This window comes from Leopardus geoffroyi, chromosome C2, assembly GCF_018350155.1.
Source record: "Leopardus geoffroyi isolate Oge1 chromosome C2, O.geoffroyi_Oge1_pat1.0, whole genome shotgun sequence".
In the NCBI taxonomy this organism is placed as follows: domain Eukaryota; kingdom Metazoa; phylum Chordata; class Mammalia; order Carnivora; family Felidae; genus Leopardus; species Leopardus geoffroyi.
The window spans coordinates 60,081,415-60,096,764 of record NC_059333.1 but is presented as its reverse complement, the minus strand read 5'-3'; the positions used below and the strand labels follow the sequence as shown (position 1 = coordinate 60,096,764).

General features: G+C 41.3%; 1 protein-coding gene across 4 annotated transcripts in view; it reads right to left on the bottom strand.

Annotated features, from left to right (window-relative positions):
* SIDT1 (SID1 transmembrane family member 1) overlaps positions 1-14,827 on the bottom strand; it is a 112,752-nt gene extending 97,925 nt beyond the window's left edge. For 3 of the 4 annotated variants that reach the window (XM_045502079.1, XM_045502080.1, XM_045502082.1), the window contains exon 1: positions 13,876-14,826. In XM_045502079.1, coding sequence (XP_045358035.1) covers positions 13,876-14,085 — 210 coding nt within the window. In that variant the 5' untranslated portion in view covers positions 14,086-14,826. Of the gene's footprint in view, positions 1-13,875 lie in introns of all 4 variants that reach the window. The other variant, XM_045502081.1, reaches the window with a different exon arrangement.
* Between the last annotated feature and the right edge of the window lie 523 nt (positions 14,828-15,350).

Sequence of the window (15,350 nt, the reverse complement as noted above, 5' to 3'; positions counted from 1 at the left end):
TATGTGGAATTTAAGAAACACAACAGATGAACATAGGGGAAAGGAAAGAAAAATAAGATAAAAACAGAGAGGGAGGAAAACCATAAGAGGCTGTTAAATACAGAGAACAAACTAAGGATTGCTGGGGGGGTAGGGGGTGGCGCTAAATGGATGATGGGCTTTGAGGAGGACCCTTGCTGGGATGAGCACTGGGTGTTGTATGTAAGTGATGAATCACTAAATTCTATTCCTGAAACCATTCTTACAGTATATGTTAACTAACTTGGATTTGAATAAAATAATAAAAAAATATAAAGCCAAGAATTAAAAAAAGGGGCAGGGGGCACCTGGGTGGTTCAGTCAGTTAAATGTCTGACTCTTGATTTCAGCTCAGGGCATGATCTCATGGTTTGTGAGTTCAAGCCCTGATTCGGACTCTGTGCTGACAGCAGGGAGCCTGCTTGGGATTCTTTCTCTCTCTCTCTCTCTCTGTCCCTCCCACAAGCACACACTCTCTCATTCTCTCTCTCTCTCAAAATAAATAAATAAACATTAAAAAAAAAATTACAGTCTCACACATGGTTAAAAAAAAAGAGAGCACTGAACTTTAGTGCTTGAATAAAGATAAAAGATGTAGTTTTCTCTTCTCAGTGGGAGGAAATAAAGCTCAGAGAGGAAACAGGATTTGCTAGAGGCACACAGGTTGTTAAGGAGATAAAAAACACACATTTTCTGGTGCCCCACACAGTGTTCTTCCCCAATACTGCTCAGCCTGTCAGTGTTTTGTTGTCCTTGCCATAGGAATGTAAAACATGTTTTTTTGTGTGAAATATTTAGAAAATACAGAAAAGACCATTAAAATTCACCATAATCTCACCACGCAGAGACAATGTAAAGTTTATCATATTTCAAAGATCCCTAATGAAAACCTACATTTAAAAAAACATACTGTTGGGGCGCCTGGGTGGCGCAGTCGGTTAAGCGTCCGACTTCAGCCAGGTCGCGATCTCGCGGTCCGTGAGTTCGAGCCCCGCGTCGGGCTCTGGGCTGATGGCTCAGAGCCTGGAGCCTGTTTCCGATTCTGTGTCTCCCTCTCTCTCTGCCCCTCCCCCGTTCATGCTCTGTCTCTCTCTGTCCCAAAAAAAAAAAATAAATAAACGTTGAAAAAAAAAAAATTAAAAAAAAAAAAAAAAAACATACTGAGAACTCCATAGTCAAGGACTTGAAATGGATAAAATTATGAAACTGAATTCAGACACTCAGATATTCTAGCCGCAGTGATTACTTATATAATTTTTTTGACTATTCTGGCTTTCAGTTTCTCATGAGTAAAAAAAATAATTATATGCTTATCCTTTTAACTGCAAATTGAAAACTGAGGATCATTATACTTATTAAATGGTCTAGAGACAGATTTGCTTGGAACCCAACAGATAATCTGGATAATGGGTTGTAATAGATGCCCTAGATGATAACTGATGATGTCATCTTCCTTTGTGATTCCCTAAAAGCCACTGAAATATCATTATTTTGCTAGTGATGGAGAAGTACAAATCTGCACCCCCAGTTACAGTATGTGTTTTTCCCATACCACCAAAAGATTCTCAGACATTAGCTGGGTGATCTGCAACTCAACTCAATTCTGACACTATCTACTATCTACTTGGAGATAGCGTCAGATCCCCAGGTTAAGAGTTCAGTTCTAGGAGACTACCTCTCCACTTCTTCCCACCTTCAGATGCCAATCACAAAGTCCAGGTTGGGGGTGCCTGGCCAGCTTAGTCAGAAGAACATGCAACTCCTGATCTCAGGGTGGTGAGTTGGAGCCCCAGGTTTGGTGTAGAGATTACTTAAACAAACAAACGAAAAAGAAACTTAAAAAAAAAAGTCCAGGTTGTCACCTGACTAATCAGCTATAGATCAAAGATTCCAATAACCCCCTTCTTGGGTTCAATTAATTTACTGGAGTGGCTCACAGAACTCAGTGAAACATTTTACTTCCAAGATAACCTGTTTATTATTACAAAGGACGTAACTCAGGAATAGCCAGATGAAAAAGATGCACAGAGCAAGGTATGTGGGAAGGGGTGTGGAGCTTCCATGCTTTCGGAGCGCACACCTCTCCCTGAATCTCCACGTGCTCACTGAGAAACTCTCTGAGCTCCATCCTTTAGGTTTTCTATGGAGGCTTCATTACATAGTAAAGATTGATTAAATCATTGGCCATTGGCAATTCAAACTCCAGCCCCCTCCCCACCCAGGAGGTCAAAGGGGGTTGGACTGAAAGTTCCAACCCTCCAATTATATGGTTGGTTCCCTCTGGCAACCAGTCCCATCTTTAGGGTCTTTCCAAAAATCACTTCATTAACATAAACTCAGGTGTGGTTCAATGATAAGACATCTTTATCACTCTTATCACTTAGAAAATTCCAAGGGTTTTAGGAGCTGTGTGCCAGAAACTGAAAACCAAATATATATATATATATATATATATATATATATATATATATATATATATATATGTCTTGTTATAATCATGATATTACAGGAGCAAAGAGAAGAAACCTACTTTCTGGGTTGGAGTTAAAAGAGAGATTCCTTAATATGCCCACGATAGACAAGGAGTGCGACTGACTTGAAGAGGAAAAAAATCACCTGTTATCCATAAAATTTTTTTAAGAAGAATAAATAAATAAATGGGAGAGAAAGAAAAGCTCTTTCTTATAGTAGAGTATCAACTGATAAATGTGGAATGATGAATTAGGAAATGACTAGTTGGAAACCACTATGGTAATATCTGATTTAGACAAGAATAATCAATGGATGTTAAAACTGGTGTTTGAAAGTTTGATGAGGGATAGAATATTTATAGTCTCAAGGTATTGCTCCACGAATTACTTTTTTGATTACAAAAGGAAAATAGTAACTTTACAGTGGAGAAACCTGGGAGAGACCATCCTAACCACGTAACCCACATTACCCACAATAACAATAGGAAAGCTTAATATCATGTGCCTCTGATATGATGCACTAAGGATACAATATTACTTGTGTAATGATATGCTGAAAATGTATACCCTGAATCTAATCATGAGGAAACATCACACAAATCCAAATTGAGGGACAATCTATAAAATAACTGGCTGGGGCACCAGGGTGGCTCAGTTGGTTAAGTGTCTGGCTCTTGATTTCAGGTCAGGTCATGATCCCAGGGTCATGGTATGGAGCCCTGCTTCAGGCTCTGTGCTTAGCATGGTGCCTGCTTAAGATTCTTTCTCTCTCTTCCCCACTTGGCTGTGCCCCTCCACTCATCCCCAACCTACCCCCAACTCATGTGCTCTCTCTCTCTCTTTAAAAAAAAAATATTGAGCAACATTTAATAAATACATACATACATAAAATAAAATAAAATAAAATAAAATAAAATAAAATGAAATGAAATAAAATAACTGGCTGTACTCTTCAAAAACCTTGAGGTCCACAAGGTAAAAAAAAAAAAAAACAACCCAGATTCTTAACTATAGAAAACAAATTGGTGGTTGCCAGAGGGGAGGTAGGTGGGGGGATGGGTGAAATAGGTGAAGGGGATTAATTTAATTTAATTTAATTTAATTTAATGTTAATTGTCTGATTTTCATCATTATTCCATGGCTATATAAGAAAATATTCTTGTTCATAGAAAATATACACTGAAGTATTTAGAGACAAAGGAGCATCATATCTGTAGCTTAGTTTCAAATGTTTTGGGGGAAAATTTGCTTATGGGGAGGGAGACTGATAAAGCAAATTTGGCAAAAAAAAATTGGGAAATTTGAGTGAAGGGCATATTGGAGTTCTTTATATGGTTCTAACTTTTTTGTATATTTGAAGTTATTTCAAAATTATAACTTACAGAAAAGAATGGAGAGAGGATTCTGAGAAGATGGTGTCAGTAGCAGCAGAGAATTTAAATCTCAAGTGTGCCTTGTGAAAATAGGGCAACTGGGAAGACAGAACCAAAATTTCATGGAGAACATTTACCAAGATAAGGTATCCTGCACAAATTCCAAAACATGACTGGGTGGGAAAAATTACCAACGGCTTCAACACCTGTGTGGTATCAGCAATTGTGTGGGTAGAATCAGAAGGAAGCATGGAGCTCTGCTGGCTCTGAGAATCAGAGAACCCAAAATCCATCTAAAAGTGCTCCCTAAAAAGATGGGAGGGCCAACCTGAGATCAGTAGTTGAACCTGGAGGCAGCTTTATAGGCTTCAAGTTGTGAGTAGGTGTAAGAACACTTGAGGAAATCCAGACCCTTCTGGAGTAGTCTGGGCCTCATGGATTCTCAAAACTAATCAAAACTCCCTTCCTAGAAAAAATTCTGCCTGACGAAAAGCTGTGGGAGTGGAACCCAAACTGAACAGGATGAAGCAAGAACAACGGAAAGAGGAAGTCTCCATAAAATGGGGGAGAGGACCTATGAAATTTCTCAGAAAGAAAATCATGTTTTGATCACCTCACCACGATAAGAGAAGAAAGCTAGGAAAGCTATCCAGGTCTATCTTTCCCTTCTAAAGTAAGAAAAACTCAGGGTGCCTGGTGGCTCAGTGTATTGAGTGTCCCACTCTTGATTTCAGCTCAGGTCATGATCCCAGGGTCGTGAGTTGGAGTCCTGAGTCAGGCTCTGCACTGAGAGTGGAGCCTGCTCTCTCTCTCCCTCTGCCCTTCTTTCCCACTCATGTTCTCTCTCGTTCTCTCTCTCTCTCTAAAATAAAAAAAAATATATATATATATATATATATAAGTTAAAAAAACAAAATAAGGAAAACTCATCTAGAGTAAAGATGAGCAATAGACAAGGACTGCAATTGAATCCCACACAAAGTCATTGCAAGTCAAAGGGAATAAGGAGGAGAAAACACCATTTCAGATGGTGAAGGTATGCCAGAAAGCTGTACTATAAAACAGATGGAAAGCATAGCCTAATATTTCCAAATTTCAAATTATGAACATTTTAAAATCTATGAAAAAAGCCATAAATCAGAATTTTAAAAATTCAGAAATGAGGTTATTGGAGAAAATGAAGTTTTAAAAAAGAAATGGCAGAACTCAGGAAAAGATTACAAATAAATTTCAAAATTATGTTATAAATGAATATTTAGTATGAAGGAAATAAGGAAAATAGAAGATGGAAAGGAGAAAAAATTTAATCTGGGCAGGATGTAAAAAAACAATTCTAGAAAAATGGATAGCTATAGGAAACAATAAAGAAGGGCCAACATAAGTATAAAGGGAATTCCTAAAGAAGATAACCAAGCATTGGAATAAACGAATGTTAAAAACTGTAAAGAAGGGTGCCTGGGTGGCTCAGCCAGTTAAGCATCCAACTTTGGTTCAGGTCATGATCTCACAGTCATTAATTCCAGCCCTGCTTTGCATGAACTCGAGTCCCACTGCAGGCTCTTCACTCTATCTCCCTCTCTCTGCATCTCATGAGATTCTCTCTCTCCCTCTCCCTCTGCCCCTCGCTCACTTGTGCGTGTGCTCTTTCTCTCAAAATTAAATACATACATACAATAAAAACTATAAGGAAAATTTCTGGAATTAGAAAAAGATCATTGAAGTTACATATGGAAAGATTACATCACATACCTGGGAAAGACTGACCTACCAGACCCGGTCTGTTAAAACTATTGGATTTCAAAGAAAAAGGAAAAAGAGTCAGGAATCCAGGCAGAAAAATGAAATCGCTGCAAAGGGAAGAATCCCTTTTATCATCAGTTTTGCCAGAAGCCAAAGGAATAATATGGTTAAAACTGAAGGAAAAAAAAACTGTAAGCCAAGGGTGTTATATTCAGCTAAACAGTCCTATAAATAAAAGGCTGTGGACAAAGCGTTATAAACCTGAAAGGATCCTAGAAGATCCTAGAGAATAAGCTTTAGAGAAAAAAGGCTGGAGGACATTAATATAAGGATGAGTTGTGTATTTTTAATATATAAGTACCTGTAGAGATAAAACTAAGTGTTGTTTGTAAGGAAGGTAGTCTAGCTCGTATTGATGATATGCTTTGACAATATAGATAAGTACCATGAACCAAAAATGGGACGAGAATGGGAAGAATAATGAAATAATGAAGTTAAATGAAAAGTAGATAAGTTAATTAATTTTTTTATAGGTATTAACTAGGGTTTAGATTTTGGGGTTGGAAAAAGAGATGGAGAAGAAGATACCGGCTAATTTCAATATTGCTCATCACAGAGAACTAAGAGATGAAATTGGAAGAGGCTAATGGCATTATATAAATATATTAGTAAAGAGGAAACTATTAAAGCAACAAAAACCTGCTTTATTTGTTTTTAAGTTTATTTATTTTAAGGGAGAGAGGGAGCGAGCGTGCTCATGAGAGAGCTCAAGTGGGGAAGGGGTAGAGAGAGAGAGGGAGAGAGAGAATCCCAATCAGGCTCTGCACTGTCAGCAGACCCTGGGATCATGAACTGAGCTGAAATCAAGAGTCAGATGCTCAATCAACTGAACCTCCCAGGCACCCCAAAACTGCTTTAGTTTATAGGCTATAAAATTTTTAATGGCTACCTATAGAAGAACAGAGGGAATGAGATGCAGGGAACAGAGGTAGAAGCTGGACTTCTGCAAATATATCATGTTTTATAGATTTTTATTTGTTAGTTTTCAAACAAAATTAAGAAGCATCCCTGAAATTCAAACATAAAAGGGCACAAATGAACCTAACAAGTTGATAACATAACTGCCCTGAAAGGGTAACATGACTGTCCTGCTACCTTACTTTAAAACATAGGAATTTGTCTCGACATCAATCATGAAATATGCCCTAAGGTAAAAGGAACTGTAAAAATAAATCTTTAACTGTTGCCAGCAATCTTATTGTTTGTGGCAATATTAGTACTGTTATCTAAAACTGTTGTGTGTATATTAAAGCAAATGAGTAAGTTGTTATCATTGAGAAACAGGGTTTTTGGCACAGGAGAAAGGAAATACATACATGTGTAAGATGGATGAGGTTAAGTAAAAACCCTGTGTTTCTGAATTTGAATCAGAAGTACTAGTATGAACTCATGATATGGTCTCTCCTTTAGCTCCATCTATTGAAAAGATTTAGAAAAAAACTTACCAAGCCATTAGCAATACTAATGGCACTAGCAGACTGACTACTAGCATACTGTGGTCTCTATTTGCTACTCAAAGGAACCTGGCCTTCTGGAAAAGTGGCTGATTCCATGTTGGAGACAAGAACTGAATGTGACGATGGGGTGCCTGGGAGGCTGAGTTGGTTAAGCATCTGACTCTTGATTTCAGCTCAGATCACGATCTCACAGTTGGTGAGTTTGAGCCCTGAATCAGGCTGTGTGCTGACAGTGGGGAGGCTGCTTGGGATTCTCTCTCTCTTTCTCTCTCTCTCTCTCTACCCCTCCCCTGTTCACACTCTATTTCTCTCTCTCAAAATAAATAAAATAAACATAAAAAAAAAGAGAACGGAACCTGATGAATCTGGAATAACTTTTCATACCAGAAAGCAAGGAAGATGTCAGAGAGCACTTGGATTTTATCAAGAGAATTCAGGCTCCAACTCAAATTGGCTTTCACTGGCCAATGAACAATTTGAACATAAAGTTAGTAATGACAATGGGTCGAGGCAAATCAAATAGGTTTAAATTCATGAGCTCATGATTATGCTAAATGAAATCTCATTGATCATTATTATAGAATGCTAGGAGACCAACTCATTATATTGAAAATTGCTAAATAAAGGTAAAAAAATGAAGACTTTATCTCATGTTTGTTTACATACAGTAGCCTAAGGTGCCCAAATAGCTGATGAGGAGAGGTTTCTTATTATAGAACTATTCCAGCTCTTTGGGGCGCCTGGGTAGCTCAGCCAGTTAAGCATCTGACTCTTGATTTCTGCTCGGGTCATGATCTCACGGTTTGTGAGATCAACCCTGTGTTGGGCTCCACCCTGACAACGTGGAGTCTCCTTGGGATTCTCTCTCTCTCTCTCTCTCTCTCTCTCTCTCCCTCTCTCTTTGCCTCTCTCCCGCTCACATGCACATGGTCTTGAGAGAGAGAGAGAGAGAGAGAGAGAAAGAAAGAAAGAAAGAAAGAAAGAAAGAAAGAATAAAAAATGAAGAAGTATTCCAGCTCATAAACAGGGGTGCCTGGGTGGCTCAGTTTGTTGAGCATCATCCCACTTTTGATGCTCTTGATTTCAGCTCAGCTAGTGGGAACCAGTCCCACATTGGGCTCTGAATTGAGGGTGGAGCCTGCTTAAGATTCTCTCTCCCTCCCTCTTCCCCTCACCCCTGCCCACACTCTCTCTCTAAAATAATTTTTAAAAAACCTCACCCATTAAAAAAAAGAAGAAATATGTGATAATTAAAATATTATCACCTTGTTGGGGCACCTGGGTGGTTCAGTCAGTTAAGCATCCGACTGCTGCTCAGGTCATGATCTCATGGTTCGTGGGGTCAAGCCCCGCATCAGGTTCTATGCTGACAGCTCAGAGCCTGGAGCCTGCTTCAGATTCTGTGTCTCCCTCTCTCTCTGCCCCTCCCCCACTGGTGCTCTGTCTCTCTCCCTCTTAAAAATAAAATATTTAAAAAATATATATATATTATCACCTGGTTCCTAATGAATTCATGAAACTAGGCAATAATGACCAAAGGTGGCTATCATCACAAAAAGAGACAACCAGACACTCTGTGCCTCCTGGTAAAATATACCACCACTTTCAATGTAGTATTGTCAAAACAGAAATCTGATCTATGTTTCCATACCTGAAAGGCCTTTCTCCTTTCTTTCTGCCTATCCAAGTTCTGCTTATCCATTATGACCTTTCCAAGCTTCATTTTCTCCAACAAAGCTATCTATGGGATGAATGACTTCTCTAAGGTTCTTATAGTACTTGGAACAGTGCCATCCAAAGAAAACATAATATGACCCACATATGTGTTTTTAAATTTTCTGGTGGCTACTTTAGAAAGTACAAAGAGGGGTGCCTGAGTGGCACAGCTGGTTAAACATCTGACTCTTGATTTTGGCTCAGGTCATCATCTCATGGTTTGTGGGATTGAACCCTATTGTTGGGTTCTGCCCTGACTAGTGCAGAGCCTGCTTGGGATTCTCTCTCTCCCTCGCTCTCTGCCCATCCCCCACTTGCTCACATGTGCTCTCTCTCTCTCTCAAAATACTTAAAAAAAATAGTACAAAGAAACAAGCAAAGTTAGTTTTATTACTATATTGATTTAATGTATCTAAAATATTATCATTTAAACATATAATCAATAAAAAATATTAATTACACATTTCATGTCTTTTTATACTGTCTGAAATCTGGTGTCTAATCTATATTTACAGTACATCTCATTTTGTGACTGGCCACATTTCAAGTGCTCAATAGCCACGTGTAGATAATGGCTACCATATTGGACATCACACACTTACAGAATCCATTATATAATTTAGCACATGACTGTCAGGTCTAGGCAGGAAGAAGATGGGTTCTTTATAAAATCAGACCTGTAACTGAAGTAATGTCAGCCCCTAAACATCCTTATAATATGTTGATGCTGCTTTTTCAGAGACACAGAGGAAAATGCGGGAGGTGACTGCTATGGACTGAATGTGTCCCCCTCTGCCACCAAATTCATGTTGAAGCCTAATCCCCCACGTGACAGTATTTGGAGGGGAATTAGATCATGAAGTTGGAGCCCTCATGATGAGATTAGTGCCCTTAAAAATGACGGGAGAGAGCTTGTTTCTCTCCCTGATCTCTGGGCCATGAGAAGACACAGCTGTGAGGCACTGTCTACAAGCTAGGACGCCAGCTGTCACCAGGCACCAAATCTGCTGACACTGTGATCTGGGACTATCTAGCCTCCAGAATTGTGAGAAATGAGGTCTGTTTTTTAAGCCACCCAGTCTATGGTATTCTGTTCAGCCAGATAATGTGCTAATGAGACGATTTCCTCCTCACAAACAAGCAGGTCAGTAAGAGGAAGTATGAAGTATGAAGCCAGCAGAGGGGGCTTCTCTGCCTCAGTATGTAAGGAACACAGGAAGAGTACATCTCAGACTGGGGGAGCTGAGGCTATCACATCCAAGGTTTTAATTCTTTTATGTAACCAGTAACGTGTGGTTAGAAGTTACTACTGGAACATCCTGATATGTATTTCATCATTCATGAGAATTGGATAGGCTTTTGGAATCTGGATCCAAGAGGCAGTATAACTGGTTCTAGATCTGCAACTACTGGTTGGTATGAATAAAGCCAAGGATTGTTCCTTGGGCATAGAAAAGCATATGTCATTAAAAGATACATGTCTCCATGTCTCCATTGAATAAACACAAGAAGTATTTCCAGGGAAACATTTCAATTTTAAAAATCTATGGTGACCAATGTATTCTGTTACTGAAAGCCTCCAAGAAGACATCTTGTTGCATGGTAGTTTGATTTTTATTTAAAAGCTCCTTATCAGCATCTAGCCCAAGTTTAAACATTTGATTATTGCCACCACCTGTCTCTACAAGAGTATTCTCATTTCTCAATAAACCTGCTTTTGTGCCCTCTGTCCCAGTCAAACATATGCCTGGTGACTTTCTCAACAAGGTGATTTCCTTCTAGTTTAGTTCCAGCCCTGTAGTTCTAGAACACTCTGTTTGCCAAAGTAAAACCCTACTCCCCTGGAAAGGAGTCTCCAGATACTTCCCCTCCAGGGAAATGAAATGACTCATGACCTTGCCTAACCTGTAACTTGATCTTTATTTTCATTTTTCTTCTTTAAAGCAGTCACTCCATTCTTTCAGTTTTTTTTTTTTTTTTTTTTTTTTTAATGGCAGCTTCATATTTACATTACTCTGCCTAGAAGGCCTGTGAGACCTTTCCTGATGCTGACCTCAGCTAATTAGCATGACAAATGCTTGGCTAACTAGTTCCTTGGGACAGTGTTTGGTAAGGGAGATGCAGTGGCTGACAGGAAAGATTAGGGGCAAAGGCTCCCAAAGCAGCTTCCTCTCCTCCCCAAAGCCTAAACTGAGAATAGCTTTTCTCCTCCAAACTGAAGAAAAAATAAAGGCAAACAGAACAATGGCTTGATGAGAAAAGGAAAAAAGATTAAAACTCACAAAGTTATACTTTATTATGTCTTTTTCTAAACCAAATTCTTTGTGGCACTGAAGAGCAATAGGTGAGAAATGACCCCTCCAGGGAAGGAATCCCTGACCAACACTTTGTCAGATTAAAGGAAAAAGATCCTGGCCAAGCTTTTGCTCTTGGGTTCATAGATCTTCACTTAGCAGACCCCTTCGGTAATGATGGCAAAACTGCTTCTCATGAATAACAAGAATTTAGAGTGGGAGGCTAGCATTTGGGGTAGGGAAGTAGCCAATAAGATGGTGATAAGGCAGGGCCTAAATAGTAGTGCCACCATCTTGAAATTTCCCTTGGCGGGGAACAGTCGGTAAACGTCATGACAGTATTGCCTAGATTTCTGCTTTCATCTATCACTTACCCTGTGCTGTTCTGTAATTCCATTATGCTATTCCAAACCTTCAATGAAATCCTGATATCTCCAAAAGCATTGTGCTCATGTTATTGTAAGGTGGGATTGCTAGTATAAACACTTGAGTTATCTACCAGTCCCATGGTTCCCAAATGTATTTCTCAGACTAGTGAACTTTTAGGGACTGCTGGGGTTGTCAACTTTTTATTGTATTATGCAAAGATATTTTACAAACTAATTTTTCATAAAACAAAAGGATTTATTTAATAAAGGTACCATTGTTTCATAAAATAAAAGGTATTTAAAAATTTTTTTTAAATGTTTATTTTTGAGAGAGAGAGAGAGAGAGTGTGAACAAGAGAGGAGCAGAGAGAGAGGGAGACAGAATCCAGAGCAGGCTCCAGGCTCTAGCTGTCAGCACAGAGCCCGACATGGGGCTTGAACCCACAAACCATGAGATCATGACCTGAGCTGAAGTCAGATGCTTAACCAACTGAGCCACCCAGGTGCCCCAATAAAAGGTATTTAAACATGTAGACAGGCACCATGGAAAGGGCCTAATTTCATAACAACTGTTAAAAATGTTTTTATCTGGAATGGTCTCATACTCTGAACCAATTAAAAAGTACATATTCTATTTTATTTAGTTTTATTCCAGGTTCCTCAAATCTTTCTTTACTTATTTATTCACTTTTCAAAGACATTAGTAAACCTCTCATGTGCCAAGCACTGTGCTAGGTACTGGAATATGGAGATGAACGTGACTCTGCCCTGTCCTCAATCTCTCACACTGTTCTAGGGAAAGTCAAGCAAGCAGTGCACCTGTGCTGTGGTAGAGAAACTCACGAAATATTAAGGGTGAAAGGCCAAGCAACAGTTAAAAAAGTCAATCTATTTCTTTTATTTTAATGTTTATTTATTTATTTATTGAGAGAGAGAGGGAGGGAGAATTGATTGAGGGAGGGGTGGAGAGAGGGAGAGAGAGAGAGAATCCTAAGCAGGCTCCTTGCTGTCAGTGCAGAGCCTGACATGGGGCTTGGTCCCACGAACAGTGAGATCATGACCTGAGCTGAAATCAAGAGTAGGACGCTTAACCAACTGAGTTGAGCGACCCCCCAGGCGACCCCCCAACACGGTCAATCCATTTCTAAGCAGAAGTGCAAGGAACTACTAAAGCCTGATGTCAGAACTTTGCACATACCATTTGAGTTTCCTTACTGATGATTTCGGGGGAAACTGACAGGATACCCCAGAGATCACGGAATTTTTTTCTGATCAAATTATAGGGCTAGTAACACAACTCATGTGCATGTCAGCTGGCCCATACTGCACACTGGACAGGAAGAGATGAGTTGTATGGAACTGGGGCGATAAAAGCTGCCCCTCCTACTTGTTCACAATAGAATGGCTCTGCAGAGTCACCCTGCTCACTTCAGGACATACAACCTGAAGGTCAGCAGAGGACAAGCCAGGGTCAGGGCTCTGCTGCCACGGTGACAGCACCTTAGGATTTGGTGCCAGCCTGGGGCAGGTACATTGGGGAGTTTTTTTTTGTTTTTGTTTTTGTTTTCTATGCCCTAGAGGGTACCATATTAGAAGGAAAGACCTAACTGTGCATTTTGTTTTTACATTATATAATCAGAATATATGTGTCAAAGGGACAGTTGCTGTGACAGTCATTTCCTCCCCTTGTGTCACCTCCGTTCTTGACAGAAATAGGTCTAGAACTTTCAATTACCCACCCTTATTTCACATCAAAACCTTCATAGATCAGCTGCTGGCTGCAGTTCAGACATCTCTGGCCGGGTCTTGTGGCTTTCCCTGAAGCACATACGTGTGACAGTAGTACAAAAACACAGGAAATGACTATTGAACACACAGAGGCTCGGCAGGCAGCTTGCGTCCATTCTCACACATTCCTATTTTAGATTCTGAGCAGCTCTCCCTCCCCATGCGCTATGAAATAGAAGGGTCTGGCCGAATCATCCAAATGAAATAGAGGTTCCTTCTCCGCAGGGGATTAGAAACAGCGGTGCGGACCTTTCCCTCCGCAACCCTAGAAACCTTGAGTTTCCTAGAGAAAGGCCCACCAGGGGGCAGGAGCCACGGAAGGTGCAGGGAACCTGCGCCTCTACAAAGCCCCGAAATGCCAGGGGACCAGGCCAGGGAAGGTGCGAGATGAACCGGAGTTGTCCCGGAGGCCGGTTGCGGGGGATGCGGCAGCTCTGGCAGGGCAGTGATTGCTTTGAAGAGAAAAGGGAGCGAGGGTCCTGTGGTCCCCAAGGGCTCCCGAGGTCAATTCCCGGGGGACCCAAAGCAGCGACGGGGCTCTGAGATCTGGCAAGTTCCTGGGAGTCGAGCGAGGAGAGCGAGTGTCTTACCTGGCCAGGCTGGCTGGTGTAGTTGAAGGAGTAGATGTTCTCGGTGCTGAGGCTCACCACCCCGCTGTAGACGCGATCGAAATCGGCGCCCCTGGCGGGGTCGCGGGGGTCTCCGCGCGCAAGGGGTTGCGCGGGGCGCGGGGGTGCCGCCGCCCGCAGGAGCCAGGGCAGCAGCGCACAGAGCAGCGCCAGCCGCGGGCAGCCCCGCATGGTGGGCGCCGCGCCCCTGCCGCGAAGCAGAGCCGCCCTGGCGAGGGGGCGAGCGCAGAGCTGGTCCTTCCAAAGCCCCCTGCGGGCCCCGGCGCTACAGCGCAGCGCGGGCGATGCCAGGCAAGCCCCACCGGCGAGTGCTGGCAACGCGCGCGCGGGCGAAGGGTCGATCAAATATTGATGCAGCCGCCTGGGGTCTCCGCGGGAGGTCGCGGGCCGAGAGTAGCGGAGGCGGGGGGTAGGGGGGTCTCGGGCTGCTGCTGTGCTCTCCGGCTTCTACATCGTTTTCCTTCCCCCTTTCTCATTTCTGAGAATCCCCACTTACCCAGCTAGAATTTCAACAGATCTCTTCCCTACTCAACCTCAAAGGAAAAAAAAAAAAAAAAAAAGCATAAGATACATTAGAAATGTTCACTAGTCTTAAAGAGTCAACCTGACCAGCCACCGAACAGGAAATAACAGTCTGTTTCAAGTAAATGTGTACCCTGGCTGCAAGAGAAGAAATAGAAAGCAACAGAGCCTGTCCCCAAAGAGGCTGCACGAGTTCGCTTTTCCTGTCTGCTACCTGCAGAGAACTCCTGCCCATCTGAATGATGGCTATTAATGCTCAGTTCTTCCTTCTCTAACAGCAACCCTTCCCAGACACCTGTTTTATTTCCTTATCATCTTCTCTTCTCCAGCAGTGCCTCACATCATCGCTTTCTCTCTCCCTCGCTGTATGTATTAAATATGTACAGTCATAAAAGCAATGAATAGACAGGGTAAAGGAGACAATTTCGAACACCGCCTGAAGTCTGTTCCCGGAAGTTGTCAAGGACGACTCAGAGCAGCAAGGTTTATGCAGTGGGCATTTCTTTCTGCCCCAAGTTCTTGCCTACTTTACCTCTGCAATGATTTCTTAAATTCTGGGAGAATCCCTGGGATTCGGATTGTTTTTCAAAAGAGAGAAACCACAGTCCATCATTAAAAGGAAATACCCTTCTGGCAAAATTTAGGGGATTCAATTTAAACACTTGAAGAGGCAGATGAAGGGTGAGGTGAGCAGAGGATCCCAGGGAAGTCTTTGTGGAATGTCCAACAATCACACTTCAGGTGTAGAAGAGGACTTAACTGTTTTATTTCAGCTTCAAGTTATTTGTAAACTAGAAAATAAAATAATTGCATTGAACCTGAAGGAACATTTAAAGAGAAGCCACGAAGAAGAGATGATGTTCAAAGAGTTAAGTTACAGATTGAAATCCTAGCATTTACTGTTCAAAGGAAGG